The sequence below is a fragment of the Dipodomys merriami genome, unplaced genomic scaffold (assembly GCF_024711535.1).
Source record: "Dipodomys merriami isolate MVZ:Mamm:240054 unplaced genomic scaffold, mDipMer1.0.p SCAF_106, whole genome shotgun sequence".
In the NCBI taxonomy this organism is placed as follows: domain Eukaryota; kingdom Metazoa; phylum Chordata; class Mammalia; order Rodentia; family Heteromyidae; genus Dipodomys; species Dipodomys merriami.
The window spans coordinates 4,493,665-4,508,116 of NW_027202338.1; the positions used below are offsets into that span (position 1 = coordinate 4,493,665).

The following is a 14,452-nucleotide window of genomic DNA, read 5'->3' on the forward strand; positions in this document are numbered from 1 at the left end:
TGTTTTTGTTTTTAGAGTTTAAGACTAAGAACTGTCTTTGGAGCCAGGCACCAGTGTCTCATGTCTGTAATCCTAGCTACTCAGGAGGCTGGAGGTCTGAAGCCAGCCCAGAGAATAAAAGCCAGAAGACTGGTATCTCAAATGAACCAAGACAACTGTCAGAAGTGGAGCTGTGGCTAAAGTGGTAGAGCACCAGCCTTGAGTGCAAAGACATAGTCCTGAGTTTAAGCTCCAGAACTGGGGGGAAATAGATATATATACACCAGAGTGAGATTGTGTGGCTTCAGAGTCATGTGACCTGGTGTCTGTGGCCTGACTGAATGCTGTGCAGTGAATAAACACCTGGTGCTCATGGCTCAGTCAGACCAGGAGCCTTTGTCCTCCAGACAGAGGTCCCTACTGCCCTGCCTGCCCACACCAGGCACAATGCACACAGTTGCCTGGGGGTAATGCTACCTAGATTTGTTTGCTCCTGAACCTCACAGGAATGGACTCCTGTGGTGTGAACACACACATATGCAGGTACAAACTCACCTGTGCATTTTGGTACATGCACACAGCACACACCATCTCAGTGATGTTACAGAAGTATTTGGTGTTGCTCAAACCTGCAAGGTCAGCACAAAGAAAGGAAGTCTGAGAAACTCTCTCTGTTCTCAGGAGCCTGAGGAGTCATGGAGATCCATGACACCAAAGATCGTGATTGAGATCCCACAGCTGAGAGAGATCCTGGGGGAAACAGAAAGTCACAAGAAAAATGCACCGAGTGTTCTTAGCAATGAGTTTTGGGTGATGTTAGTGAATTGGACTTAGGACATTGGGCCAGAAGTCCAGCCTCCCTCTGTGCAATTGTTGTGATATCTATACCTATTCCCAAAAGAAAAGATTTGTCAATTTAAGACAAAAACAATAATTTTCCCCCAAGCTTGCTTCCTTCTTCCTCATCTAGTTCAGGTTCCCTGCCGTGAACTGAAAATCCTGCCCCTGAATGATTTTAGAGTTCAAAATACCCTGGTGATGATAACACTGTATATCCCTTTACCAACAACTTAGTTTTGCAATGAAACAACAAGTTAATGATTAACTTTATCACCCAGAATGCCAACCTGGAGGCTGCCACCACCTGTCCAAGTACAAGTGGTCTGTGATCTATAACCAGGCACACAGGACTTCACCATGGCTCAGGACTACATGTGGTACCAGGGCATTCCTTTCCCTTCCGAGGTGTACACCCCTGAATCCATAAAAGCAGCCCAGGAGCTCGTGCTGAAGGATGAGGACATCATCACAGTGACCTACCCCAAATCAGGTGAGCAGATGGGGCTGCGGCTCTGTGGGAAAGGCCAGGCCTGGGCCTCCCTCCCTCCAGCCTCCTGCATAGGGACGGTGTGGTAGCTCATTTGTTTCTTTCCCTTCATGGACGAGTATCTCGCCAGCCCATTTCACAGGGATTGCCATGTGCAAGGTGGGCTGGTGAATATATTGGAGCAATGTGGTAGAGTTGAGCCTATGGCAGAATCAGGCATTTGTGACTGTCTGTGGGGCCAGGGGTGAATGATGGAGGGTGAACTCTGCAGAGCTCATAGAAGAGTCACATCCAGATTTTTTCCTTTTTAAATATTATCCTTTGTTTCATTTTTATTTATTTATTTACTTACTTATTTATTTATTTTGGGTCCGGTCGTGGGGCCTAAACTCTGGGCCTGGGCCCTGTCCCTCAGCTCTTCAGCTCAAGGCTAGCGCTCTACCACTTGAGCCACAGCGCCACTTCCGGCTTTTTTCTTTTTGCTTATGTGGTGCTGAGGAATTGAACCCAGGGCCTCATGCATGCAAGGCAAGCGCTCTACCACGGAGCTACCTTCCCAACCCCTTATCCTTTGTTTTAATGTAATTAATTTATTTAGGTTTATAAAAATGATTTTTCAAGCAGTCTGATGGTGATTCCTGTCTGTAATCCTACTCAGAAGACTGAGGATCTTGGTTCAAAGCCATCTTGGGCAAGAAAGGCTGTGAAATTTTTCTCTCCAATTATCAAATGGAGCTGTTGTTCAAAGTGGTAGAGCACTAGCCTTGAGCAAAGAGTTCAGGGACAGTGCTCAGGCCCCAAGTTCAAGACCCATCATGGACAAAAAAAAAAAAAGCCCAAAAGACGTTTCAGCAGGTGTATCAATGGATTTCAGTGCCACACTGCCCATTTAGCAAGATGAGGCATCTTGATCAATACCATCTCCTCCACATACATTTTGGGACAAGTGTTTCACACTATCAGCATGTGTGCACGTGCCAACTACAGCCCAGGTGTTTTTAATTGGGGTGGTATTTAATAATTGAGCTAAATTGGAGGCTGACATATGAGATATGTTGGCTTTCTCAGTCCATGCATACGGGGAAAAGCTTTTGTATTTTGTTTTTCAATATTAAAAAAAAAACTCTATATCAAGCACTCATTGACATCTTTCCCCTACGCCTCCCCAGTTCTGGGGCTTGAGCTCAGGGTCTGAACATTGTCCCTAAGCTTCTTTTCCTCAAGGCTAACACTCTAAAACTTGAACCACAATCTCATGGACATCTTTTAGATATACTGTAACATTTTTCATTTAGTATATGCCAAACACTTTTCAATTTTTTATTTTTGTGGTGGTTGCAGTACTGGGATTTGAACTCAGGGCCTTGTACTTGCTCACCTTGCTCATTCAGCTGGCACTCTACTACTTGAGCCATATCTCCAGCACCTCTTCTTGTTCTTATATGTTCATTGTTATTAATAAGGTGTTGTACAGAAGGCTTTCCGTTTCATAGGTCCGGTACAGAGTACATTTGGCTTTTGAGCACGTGTCCAGGCCCTGAGTTCAATAAGAAGAATATTCATAGTGGGCAGTAGTTGGGAACTTGCAGAAAAGGCTGTAATGGGGGCAGGGGGCTTTGAGGGAGGAGCACCAGGCACTGGGATGGGGCAGAGCCAGCACTGAGCACTCACGGCAAGGAAAATGCACTGAGAATCAGGAGCCAGGAGCAGTGCCAGGGCAGGAGTTCAAGCCCTAGGAGTGCAAATATGCATGTACATATGCGCGCACACACATACACATACACGAATATGGACATTACATGATCAAACATTGTATGCCAGACAAAGTCTATATCGGTAAGGTTTGTGTTATGTATATTTTACCGTCACGGAATTTATACAATTCAGATAGAAATGAGTGACCTTCATTTTCCTTCTGTCTCCAGGAACCAACTGGATGATTGAGATCCTGTGTCTCATTCACAGCAAGGGGGATCCCGAGTGGATCCGCTCTGTGCCTATCTGGGATCGCTCCCCATGGATGGAGACTGAAGGTGGATTCCAAACCATAAAAGACAGGAAGGAGGCTCCCCCCCTCATCTCCTCCCACCTCCCCATCCAACTCTTCCCCAAGTCTTTCTTCACTTCCAAGGCCAAGGTCAGGCTCAGTGCTCAATAACTGCTACATCAATGCTCCTTTTTTTGTGTGTGTGCCTGTGCTGGGGCTTGAACTCAGGGCCTGGGCCCTGTTCCTGAGATTTTCTTCTCAATGTTAGAGCTCTGCCACTTGAGCTCAGCTCCTTGGTTTTTGTTGGTTATTTGGAGACTAAATGTCTCGCAGAATCTCCTGCTTGGCTTAGCTTTGAACTGAAATACTCAGATCTCGGCCTCCTGAGTAGCTAGCATGACAGGTATGAGCCACGTTTCCAGGCTCAACTGATGCTTTTGAATCTTGAATTCTCAAACACATAGACCTGGAGATGAGGCCAAGCTGTGTTGGCCTTTAGCAGTTTTCCATGGCCCTGAAGTTGTGCTCATCTGCTGAGAGACCTCAGACCCAAGATATGGACCAGTGCAGATGGGCCCTCACAGATGACCTGGGTGCCAGAATCTTCAAAACCACCATTTAAGCTCAACCAGAACTCACAAATCTCCTTTATACACAACTGCTTCCCTGTCTGTTCTTTGAGCTTCATTCCATCAAAAGTGAATATGTGCCACGCACCAGTGGCTCATGCCTGTCATCCTAGCTACTCAGGAGGCTGAGATCTGAGGATCAGGGTTCAAAGACAGCCCAGTCAGGAAAGTCCGTGAAACTCTTATCTCCAATAAACCACCAGAAAACCGGAAATGGCACTGTGGCTCACGTCGTAGAGAGCTAGCCTTGAGATGAAGAGCTGAAGGATAGCACCCAGACCCAGAGTTCAAACCCCACGTCCGGAAAAAATAAAGCAAATACTTTACCTGTGCACCACGGCTCACACCTGTAGTCCTGGCTAGCTGCTCAGGAGGCTGAGATCTGAGGGTTGTAGTTCGAAGTCAGCTCAGGTTTGTAATTGTATGAGACTCCAATTAACGACAAAAAAAACAGAAATGGTGCTGTGGCTCCAAGTGGTAGAGTGAGCAAAGCAGCTCAGGGACAGTGCTCAGGACCAGATTTAAATCCCCATGATTGACCAAGAAAAAAGGAAAATGTGAATAAATAAGCCAGACACCAATGGCTAATAGCGACCACCCTAGTTACTCAGGAGGAGGATGTCTGAATATTGGAGTTCAAATCCAACCTGGGCAGAAAAGTCCAAAAAACTGTTATCTCCAAGGAACCACTGCCAACCTGTCAATGGAGGTATGATTCCAAGTGGTAAAGTGCCAGCTTTGAGAGAACAAGCCCAGAGAGAGTGCCCAGTCCATGAGTTCAAGCCTCAGGACTGGCATGAACAACAAAAGCAATTAGAGTTCTAATTAGGACAATGAGCAGATAGATGGCTTATCCTTTGATATGGATCCTATCATATACAACATGGATATGGAGAGATCAAGGCCTTGAATGTCAGAAAGATGGTAATGATTTTTTCATTTTTGCCTTTTTCCCTTTAAGGTGATCTACGTCATCAGAAATCCGAAAGATGTCCTTGTGTCTGGCTATTATTACTCGGCTGGAGCAAAGTTCTTGAAGAATCCACAGTCTCTGCAGCAGTATTATGACTGGTTCATTGAAGGCAGCGGTGAGTGGCTTGTGAAGTGAAGGGATCTAAACAGTGTGTGTGTGTGTGTTTGTGTGTTTGTGTGTGTGTGTGTGTGTGTGTGTGTGTGTGTGTGTGCACCTGCACCTGTGTGTTGGTCCTGGGGCATGAACTCTGGCCCTGGGGACTTTCCCTTGTTTTTTCACTCAAGGCTAGGGCTCGATTTCTGCTGACCCTCAGCTCCGCTTCCATCTTTTTAGTGATTAATTGGGTATAAGCTTCTCAAGGACTTCCTTTCCTTGACTGCCTGAAAAGAGAGCTTCAGATCTCAGCCTCCTGAGTAGCTAGGATGACAGGTGTAAGCTACCAGTGGCTAAATCTATTTTAATTGGTAAATATGCACAAGATTTTTGCCAGTGATACCTGTGAGAAGTAGACAGAGACAAGGGGAAACGTGTGGAGAATATAGACCACATCTGGATGTCCAGGAGTTGATTATTTGTCTCTCGTTTCCCACCCTGCAGTGCGGTTCGGGTCATGGTTTGCACATGTCCAGGGCTGGATGTCCATGAGGGAGAGGGAGAACGTGCTGGTGCTCAGTTACGAGGAGCTGAAGAAGGTAACGATCCATTTTCCCTGCACCCCACCCCACTGCCCCCTCACACTGACACACATCTCTCCTTCTTCATAGACCCCATTCCACTGGTCAGACTACACAATACCAGCTACTCAGGAAGATGGCATCTGTGGATTACAGTTCAAAGCCAGCCTGGGCAGGAAAGTCCATGAGACTCTTATTTCCAATGAACCACCAAAGAGCCAGAGTGGAGCTGTGGCTCAAGTGGTAGAGCTAGCCTTGAGCACAAAGGCTCAAGATAGTATGCACACACTGAGTTCATCCATACAACAGACACACACAACTCTCTCTCACACACAGCCATTAACAAAATCTGTGTTCTTCAGAAACCAGCTGTGGTTCACTGTAGTACCTGGTGCATTGATCTTCCTGTGGATAACTGTCAAATTATCACTTGATCATTGTCCAAATGCCTTGCTCTAGGTCTGGGACATCTCCAGCCTCTGTTCTCTGGTTGTGCTTGGATCAAATCCTTCCAGTCCTCCTTCCTATCCTGCTCTCATCCCTCCCTCTTCCCTGTGCCAGAGCCTGCCAGCATCGAAAGGGAATCCTGATTTAGGGGACAAGGATGAGAAAAAAAAGACAGAAGACAAAGGATGGGGTGGGGAGGTTTGCAGCTCAAGACTGCAGCACCGTTGATTTTTAGTTTCCTCCTATATATACTGTTAGAAGAAGTCAAGAAGTTGCATAAGGTTAGTATAGTCCAGAAAAACAAGGAATCTTTAGGCTTTTTAAAAACAGAGTGCAATAAAAACATGACAAGGCCAATTGGTTAAATATAAAACAGACTCTACAGACATCCTAAACCAATTCTGGGCACCTAGTGATTTTTAAGTAATCCAGTTCTTTGTATGTGCCTTAGAGTAAGCACAAGGGTTCAGATGACCTTTCCTGTTGAGCTGTACCATAGGCTCCCTACATCCCTGCTCCCAGCTCAGCCTCTGACACATGAGTCTGTCTTGGAGCTTGGCTGTCTGTCTCTTCTTGTCCTCCCTCCAAAGCTCCCTCCTCCTGAGAGTTGCCCTGTGTTCTTGTCCTGCTTTTCTTTCTTGCAGGACACAAGGAGCACTGTGGAGAAGATCTGTCAGTTCCTGGGGAAGAAGTTGAACCCCGAAGAACTGGAGTTGGTCTTGGAGAACAGCTCCTTCCAGGCCATGAAGAAAAACACGATGTCCAATTTCAGCCTGCTGAGCGGGGATTACGTTTCTCCTGGATTCTTAGTTACCAGGAAAGGTGTGGAATCACTCATTGTGGTTTAATCATCTGTCAGAGATCAGGAAGGGAATTCTTGGCTCTATAGTTGTTTTTTTTTAATGTGTGTTAGTCCTATGGCTTGAACTCAGGGCTTGGGTAGTGTTTAATTATTTTTTTAATTTTGAAGGCTGGTGCTCCAGCACTTGAGCCATACTCCACTTCTGGCTTTTGCATGGTTCCTTGGAGAAAGAGTCTCACAGTCTTTCCTTCAAACCTGACCCTCCAATCTCAACCTTTTGACATGCCAGGATAACAGGTGTAAGCCACCAGGACCCAGTGGTTTTTATGTTCTTATTAGTTATTTTTATTTCTTCATATCAGAATAGCTTTTTTTTATTCCATTACTACATTGAAATCCTCTGTTTCTGCTAGGCCTGTGGGGTTTTTTTTAGTTTTTTAATTATCTTTTTCTGTTTTTTATTGTGAAAATAATGTACAGAGTGGTTACAATTACATGGGCAAGATAGTGAGTACATTTCCTATCAAGCATTGTAGCCTCCTCCTTTGTTTACCCTTCCCATCACTTCGCATCCTCCCTCCCCCCCCAATGCTCCCCCACCAAGTTGTAAAGTTCATTTTTGACATGACAAATTGTACTTCTCATTGTTGCGACAGGTCCACCTGTATCCTTTTTTAAATGACTTGTTTTTTTCCCTTCCCCTCCACAAATTATACCAACATCAAATACAGTGAAAGCAGGGGTTATACTATGGGGGAGGGACATACAAAGTAACAAAGAAATAATTTTATAATTGCGGTAGAAACAAATGCATGAAAGAAAAAAAAACATTTAAAATACATATCTTAGGGTTCATTTTCCTAACATCACCTTATCTGACCTTTTCTGCTTGACTCATACATATACTAGATATTGCAAATAAGGGAAATCATCGGACCTATGTTTCTTTGGGCTTGGCTTACTTCACTTAATATAATTTTTTCCAAGTCTTTCCATTTCCTAACAAATGGGGCAATGTCATTCTTTCTGATGGAGGCATAGAATTCCATTGTGTATATATACCACATTTTCTTGATCCATTCATCTACTGAGGGGCATCTGGGTTGGTTCCATATCTTAGCTATGGTAAATAATGCTGCAATAAACATAGTTGTGCTGGTAGCTTTAGTGTGGTCTTGTTTGTAAACATTTGGGTAAATGCCCAACAGTGGGATTGCTGGGTCATAGGGGAGTTCTATGTGGAGTCTTTTGAGGAACCTCCATACTACTTTCCAAAGTGGTTGACCAAGTTTACACTCCCACCCACAATGAAGTAAGGTTCCCTTCTGTCCACATCCCCTCCAGCATCTGTTGTTATTAGAGTTCTTGATTTTTGCCATTCTAACTGGGGTGAGGTGGTATCTCAATGTTGTTTTGATTTGCATTTCTTTTATGGCTAGGGATGTTGAACATTTCTTCATGTGTCTATTGGCCATCCTTCTTTCTTCTTCAGAGAAGTTTCTCTTTAAGCCTTAGCCCTCTTATTTTATTGGGCAGTTGTTTCTTTGAGGATTTGTTGTTGGGGGATTAAATTTTTTGATTTCCAAGTATATTTTAGATATGAGACCCTTGTTCGTTGTGTGGCTAGTGAAGATCTTCTCCCAATCTGTGGTCTTTCTATTGATCTTGCTAGCTATGATCTTTGCCATGCAGAAGCTCTGCAACTTCATGCAATCCCATTTGTCCAACCTTTCTTTGATTTGTTGTGTTTCCGGGTCTCTATTAAGAAAATTTCAGCCTGCGCCAAGGAGACCTAGGGTTTCTCCTATTCCATCCTGTAATGTTTTCAGAGTGTCTGCCTTGACTCCGAGGTCTTTGATCCATTTGGAGTTGATTCTGGTGTAGAGTGATACATAAGGATCTAGCTTTAGTTTTCTACAAGTAGTTAACCAATTTTGCCAGCACCATTTACTGAAGAGGCTGTCTTTCTTCCATTCTATTGTTTTAGCTCCCTTATCAAAGATTAGATGGCTGTAGGTCTGTAGGTTCATTTCTGGGTTTTCAATTCTATTCCATTGGTCCTGAGGTCTGTTCTTGTGCCAATACCAAGTTGTTTTGATTACTATGACTTTATAGTAGAGTTTGAAATTTGGTATTGATATTCCTCCAGCAGTGTTCTTTCCGTTGAGGAGAGTTTTTGCTATTTGGGGTCTTTTATTGTTCCATATGAATTTTTGGATTGCCTCTTCTATTTCCTTGAAGAATGAGGTTGGAATTTTGATAGGTATCACATTAAATTTGTAGATAGCCTTGGGAAGTATTGCCATTTTCACGATGTTAATCTTTCCAATCCAGGAGCATGGGAGTTTTTCCCATTTTCTAAGTTCTGTTTTGATTTCCTTTTTCAAGTTTTTAAAGTTTTCATCATAGAGGTCCTTCACTTCTTTGGTTAAGTTAATTGCTAGGTATTTTATTTTTTGTGGGGCTGTTATACATGGAGTTGCTTTCCTAATTTCAGCCCCACTTTTCTCATTGTTGGCATACAGAAAAGCCATTGATTTTGGGGGGTTAATTTTATACCCTGCTACTTTGCCAAAGTTTTGAATCAGCTTGAGTAATTTGGGAGTGGAGTCTATGGGATTCTTTAAGTACAAGATCATGTCATCTGCAAAGAGGGACAGTTTTATTTCTTCTTTCCCTATTTGGATCCCCTTTATGTCTGCATCTTGTCTTATTGCTATAGCTAGGCATTCTAATACTAGATTGAAGAGAAGTGGAGAGAGGGCTGGGAAGTTGGCTCAGTGGTAGAGCGCTTGCCTTGCATTCCTGAGGCCCTGGGTTCGATTCCTCAGCACCACATAAGCAAAAAGAAAAGGTAGAGTGCTAGCCTTGAGCTGAAGAGCTGAGGGACAGCACTCAGGCCCAGAGTTCAGGCCCCATGACTGGACCCCCCCCCCCAAAAAAAAAGAGAATTGGAGAGAGTGGACATCCTTGTCTTGTTCCTGAGTTAAGAGGAAATAGCTTTAGTTTTTCACCATTAAGTATAATGCTGGCTGTAGATTTGTCATATACAGCCTTTATTGTATTGAGGAATGTCCCATGGATTCCTAATTTTTCCAAAACCTTCATCATAAAGGGGTGTTGGATCTTGTCGAATGCTTTTTCTGCATCTATTGAGATAACCATGTGGGTTCTTATCCTTGCTCCTGTTGATGTGATGAATAATATTAATTGATTTGCGTATATTGAACCAGCTTTGCATCCCTGAAATGAATCCTGTTTGATTGTGGTGTATGATTTTTTGGATGAATTGTTGAAGTCGATTGGCCAAAATTTTGTTGAGAAGTTTTGCATCAATGTTCATCAAAGAAATGGGTCTATAGTTCTCTTTCTTTGATGAGTCCCTGCCTGGTTTTGGGATGAGGGTTATGATAGCTTCATAGAATGTGTTCTGTAGTGAACTTTCTCTTTCAATTTCATTGAAGAGTTGGAGGAGTATTGGTGTGAGCTCTGCTTTGAAGGCCTTGCAGAAATCCGCTGTAAAACCATCTGGTCCTGGACTTTTCTCAGCTGGGAGGTCTCTTCTTGCTGTTTCTATTTCAATGCTTGATAGGGGCCTGTTAAAGATAGTTTAACTCATCTTGGTTTAGTTTTGGCATGTCAATATTTGCTAGGAAAATGTCCATTTCTGCCAATTTCTCAAACTTATTAGCATAAAGTTTTGAGAAGTATTCCCTTAAAATGTTCTGAATCTTGGTTGTTTCCATGGTGATGTTTCCATTCTCCTCTCTGAGTTTATTTATTTGGGTGTGTTCTCTTCTTTTTCTGATAAGATTTGCTAAGGGTCTGTCAATTTTGTTATTTTTTTCGAAGAACCAACTCTTTGTTTTGTTGATTCTTTCTATAGTTTTTTTGGATTCTAATTCATTCAATTCTGATTTAATTTTAATTATTTCTTTCCATCTACTGGATTGGGGTTTATCTTGCTGCTCTTTTTCAAGGAGGTTCAGATGTCTCATTAAATTTTTGATCTCTCCAATTTGTTGATGTAAGAACTCAGAGCTATAAACTTGCCTCTGAGTACTGCCTTTGCTGTGTCCTAGAGGAGCTGGTAATTTGTGTGCTCATTTTTGTTGAATAGCATGAACATTTGAATTTCCTTTCTAATCTCTTCCTTGACCCACTCGTGATTCAGCAGTGTGTTGCTCAGCCTCCAAAGTGTTACCGGACTTTCTTTGGTGGCTTTTGGTGTTGAGTTCTAATTTTATTCCCTTGTGGTCAGAGAGGCTGCAAGGTATAACTTCAATGTTTCTGAATTTGGACAAGTTTCCTTTGTGGCCTAAAATGTGGTCTATTTTAGAAAATGTTCCATGTTCTGCTGAGAAAAACGTGTATTCTGATGCTGCTGGGTGAAATATTCGGTAGATGTCTGTTAAATCTAGTTCATCTATGCAGTTGTTTAGATCTGCGGTTTCTCTGTTGAGTTTTTGCCGAGTTGATCTATCTAGTGGGGAGAGTGGTGTGCTAAAATCCCCAACTATTAATATCTTTGGATCTATGTGGGATTTGAAGGAAAGTAGTGTTTCTTGGATAAATTTGGGTGCTCCGTTGTTTGGCAAATAGATGTTTAAAATTGTAATATCCTCCTGAAGGAGAGATCCCTTAATTAGTATGTAGTGACCTTCTTTATCTCTTCTCACAAATTTTAATTTGAAGTCTATTTTATCTGATATTAGGATTGCAACTCCCGCCTGTTTATGGGGGCTGTTTGCTTGGTAGATTTTTTTCCAGCCTTTAACATTGAAAATGTGTTTGTTTTTACAGGCAAGATGTGACTCCTGAAGGCAGCAGATAGAAGGATCTTGTTTTTTAATCCAACTAGACAGTCTATGTCACTTAATTGGAGAGTTAAGTCCATTAATGTTAAGAGATAGGACTGATAGGTATTTGGCAGTTCCTTCCATGTTATCCACCTTCTTGGGGGCTGGGAAAACTGGGTTCTTCCTATGGTTCTTGGATTCTCAGTTTGGGTGCAGTTTCTTGGCCTTTGTTGTGGTCTTGTTGGTTTTCTATGTGTAGGAAGTCTTTAAGAATCTTTTGTAGGGCTGGTTTGGTCGAGATGTATTGTTTCAATTTTTCTTTGCTATGGAGGGTTTTTATTTGGCCTTCAGTTATGAAGGAGAGTTTAGCTGGGTACAGTATTCTTGGTTGATAGTTGTTTGTTTTTAGGGCATGGCATACGTCATTCCAGGCTCTTCTTGCTTTGATTGTCTCTGCTGAGAAATCTGAGGTGATTCTAATTGTTTTCCCTTTATAGGTGATTAATCTTTTCTCCTGGACAGCTTTAAGGATCTTTTCCTTGGTCTGAATTGATCCTGTGTGGATTATGTGACAATGGGATGTTCTATTCTGGTCTGGTCTATTTGGAGTTCTAAAAGCTTCTTGTATTTGAATAGGCCTATCTTTTTGCATGTTTGGGAAGTTCTCTGCTAGGATCCTGTTAAACAAATTTCCTAGACCATTAACTTCTGTTTCTAGGTGCTCCTCTACACCCATTATCCTTAGATTATAGGCCTGTGTTTCTTAACTTTGGTGTCTTCACTGTGGCCTGTGTTTTTGTTTAGCTTTATTGTGCTCCATTTGCACTTCTGTTTTCCTGTTTGGCCATTGCCTGTTCTAATGCATCTCCCTGATGTCGGAATCCTGGTGTTCTTTTCTTTTCTTTTTTTTCTTTTCTCTTCCTTCCTTCCTTCCTTCCTTCTTTTTTTCTTTCATTCTTTCTTTCTTTCTTTTTCTTTTTTGCCTGTCCTGGGGCTTAAATTCAGGGACTGACCACTGACCACTGTCCCTCAGCTTCTTTTTCTCCATGTTTTTTTTTTTTTTTTTGCTCAAGCCTAGCACTCTGCCACTTGACCCACAGCCACTTCCGGCTTTTTCCGTGTATGTGGTACTGAGGAATCAAACCCTGGGCTTTATGCATGCTAGGCAAGCATTCTACCACTAAGTCACATTCCCAGCGTGTCCCCGCCCCCCCCCCCCACTCTGTGTTCTGTCTTCTTTGGTTCTCTCTATGGAAGCATTTTCCTCATTGTTTTTAGGGCTGGACAACACCAAATCCATCATTGAATTCACTGATATTCTGGTGTGAAGTTCTTGCTTGGACTGGTGCCGATGGCTCACGCCTGTAATCCCAGATACTCAGGGAGTTAGAATCTGAGGATCATGGTCCAAAGCCCCACAGGCAGGAAAATTCTATGAGACTCTTATCTGCAATTCACCAGCAAAAAGCCAGAAGTGGAGCTGTGTCACAAATGGCAGAGTACCAGCCTTGAGGAAAACAGCTCAGAGATAGCCCCCAGGCCCAGTAATGGCACACCCTCCTGCACCTACACACATGGGCATGTGCGCATGCATGCACACACACGCACACTGTCACACACAAATGTAAGGGAACACCACACCAAAGCCACACATTGACACTCATGTGCACGCCACACATGGGTAGGCACACACCCTTACACACCCACATGTGTACACACATGTGCACTCATGCAGGCACAGGCACACATGCATGAGTGTACACACACACACACACACACACACACACACACCCATACAGGTCTTGACAATTCTCCCCTCTGAGCTCCAGGGTCCTCCACAGTTGCCCAGCAGGGATGGGACAGGGAGGGAGCTGTAGGCCGGGCTGTCTGTGTGCTGGCCCCCTCTGATTGCAGCGTTTCTCCCTGGCTTCTAGGCATAACAGGGGATTGGAAGAACCACTTCACCGTAGCCCAGGCTGAAGTCTTTGAGAAAATATTCCAGGAGAAGATGGCGGGACTTCCTGTGGAGCTGTTCCTATGGGACTAAGTCCAGACTTCTCCATATGTCTGTGGAGACAAAGAGTTGTGTCTCCTTGGGGTCAGGGCATAGAGCTGTCACTTGATTCTGATGGTTACAATGTTCACGCTGTCCATTTGATTCCTTCCTCGATACAAATCTCCATGGTGTCACTCTTGCATTTATAGCACCGCAGTTATTCGGAGGTCTTTCAAAGCCAATCACCAATGGTTACCTAAGTTACTCAGAAGGCTGAGAAATGAGGACCCAGGGTCAAAGCCAACCAGTCAGGAAAGTCTGTGAGACTGTTACCTTGAATGATTCCGCGTGTATGTACACACGCTCATACACACACACACACACATCATTCCACTGATGTTACTTTAAGTGTTTGTTGCTTCACAAACTTGGCCAGGCTAGGACAAAGAAAGGAAGTCTGAGAATCTCTCCCTGCCCCCAGGAGCCCGAGAAGCTATGGAGATCCATAATACCAGGGTCATGGCTGAGATCCTAGAGTGGAAAGAGATCCTGGCGTCAACGGAGGACATTAGAAGAAAACCGCATTGCATGCTCTGGGCAATGATTTTTGGGTGATATTAGCAGATTGCTCTTAGGGCCTTGAGTCAGAAGTCCAGTCTCCCCCCTTTGCAATCATGATGTCCATGCCAATTCTCAAAATAAAAGAATTGTAAAATTAATCCTCAAACTGGTTTTGCTTTCTTCTTCTTGTTGTTTGCTTTGAGTTTTTGGAGGGCAGAAACTTTTTTTTCAATTTTATGCAGGCACACTCATTTATTTGTTCCATTTCTCATTGGCAG

The 14,452-nt window shown here is 43.3% G+C and overlaps 1 protein-coding gene across 1 annotated transcript; it reads left to right on the top strand.

Moving 5' to 3' along the window:
• Window positions 1–1,097: 1,097 nt before the first annotated feature.
• LOC138814576 (sulfotransferase 2A1-like) lies at window positions 1,098–14,332 on the top strand. The gene is made up of 6 exons (XM_070003586.1): window positions 1,098–1,309; window positions 3,232–3,443; window positions 4,884–5,010; window positions 5,493–5,587; window positions 6,661–6,838; window positions 13,552–14,332. The coding sequence occupies exons 1-6, from the start codon at window positions 1,177–1,179 to the stop codon at window positions 13,662–13,664; spliced, it is 858 nt and encodes a 285-aa protein (XP_069859687.1). The 5' UTR covers window positions 1,098–1,176; the 3' UTR covers window positions 13,665–14,332.
• The last annotated feature ends 120 nt before the right edge of the window (window positions 14,333–14,452 follow it).

What these genes read in the sequence shown, in the direction of transcription:
- LOC138814576 (XM_070003586.1), top strand. Translation starts at nt 1,177, where the DNA reads ATGGCTCAGGACTACATGTGGTACCAGGGCATTCCTTTCCCTTCCGAG. An exon ending in AGTGACCTACCCCAAATCAG is followed by an intron (nt 1,310 to 3,231) that starts GTGAGCAGATGG and finishes TTCTGTCTCCAG; the next exon opens with GAACCAACTGGATGATTGAG. An exon ending in TCTTCACTTCCAAGGCCAAG is followed by an intron (nt 3,444 to 4,883) that starts GTCAGGCTCAGT and finishes TTTCCCTTTAAG; the next exon opens with GTGATCTACGTCATCAGAAA.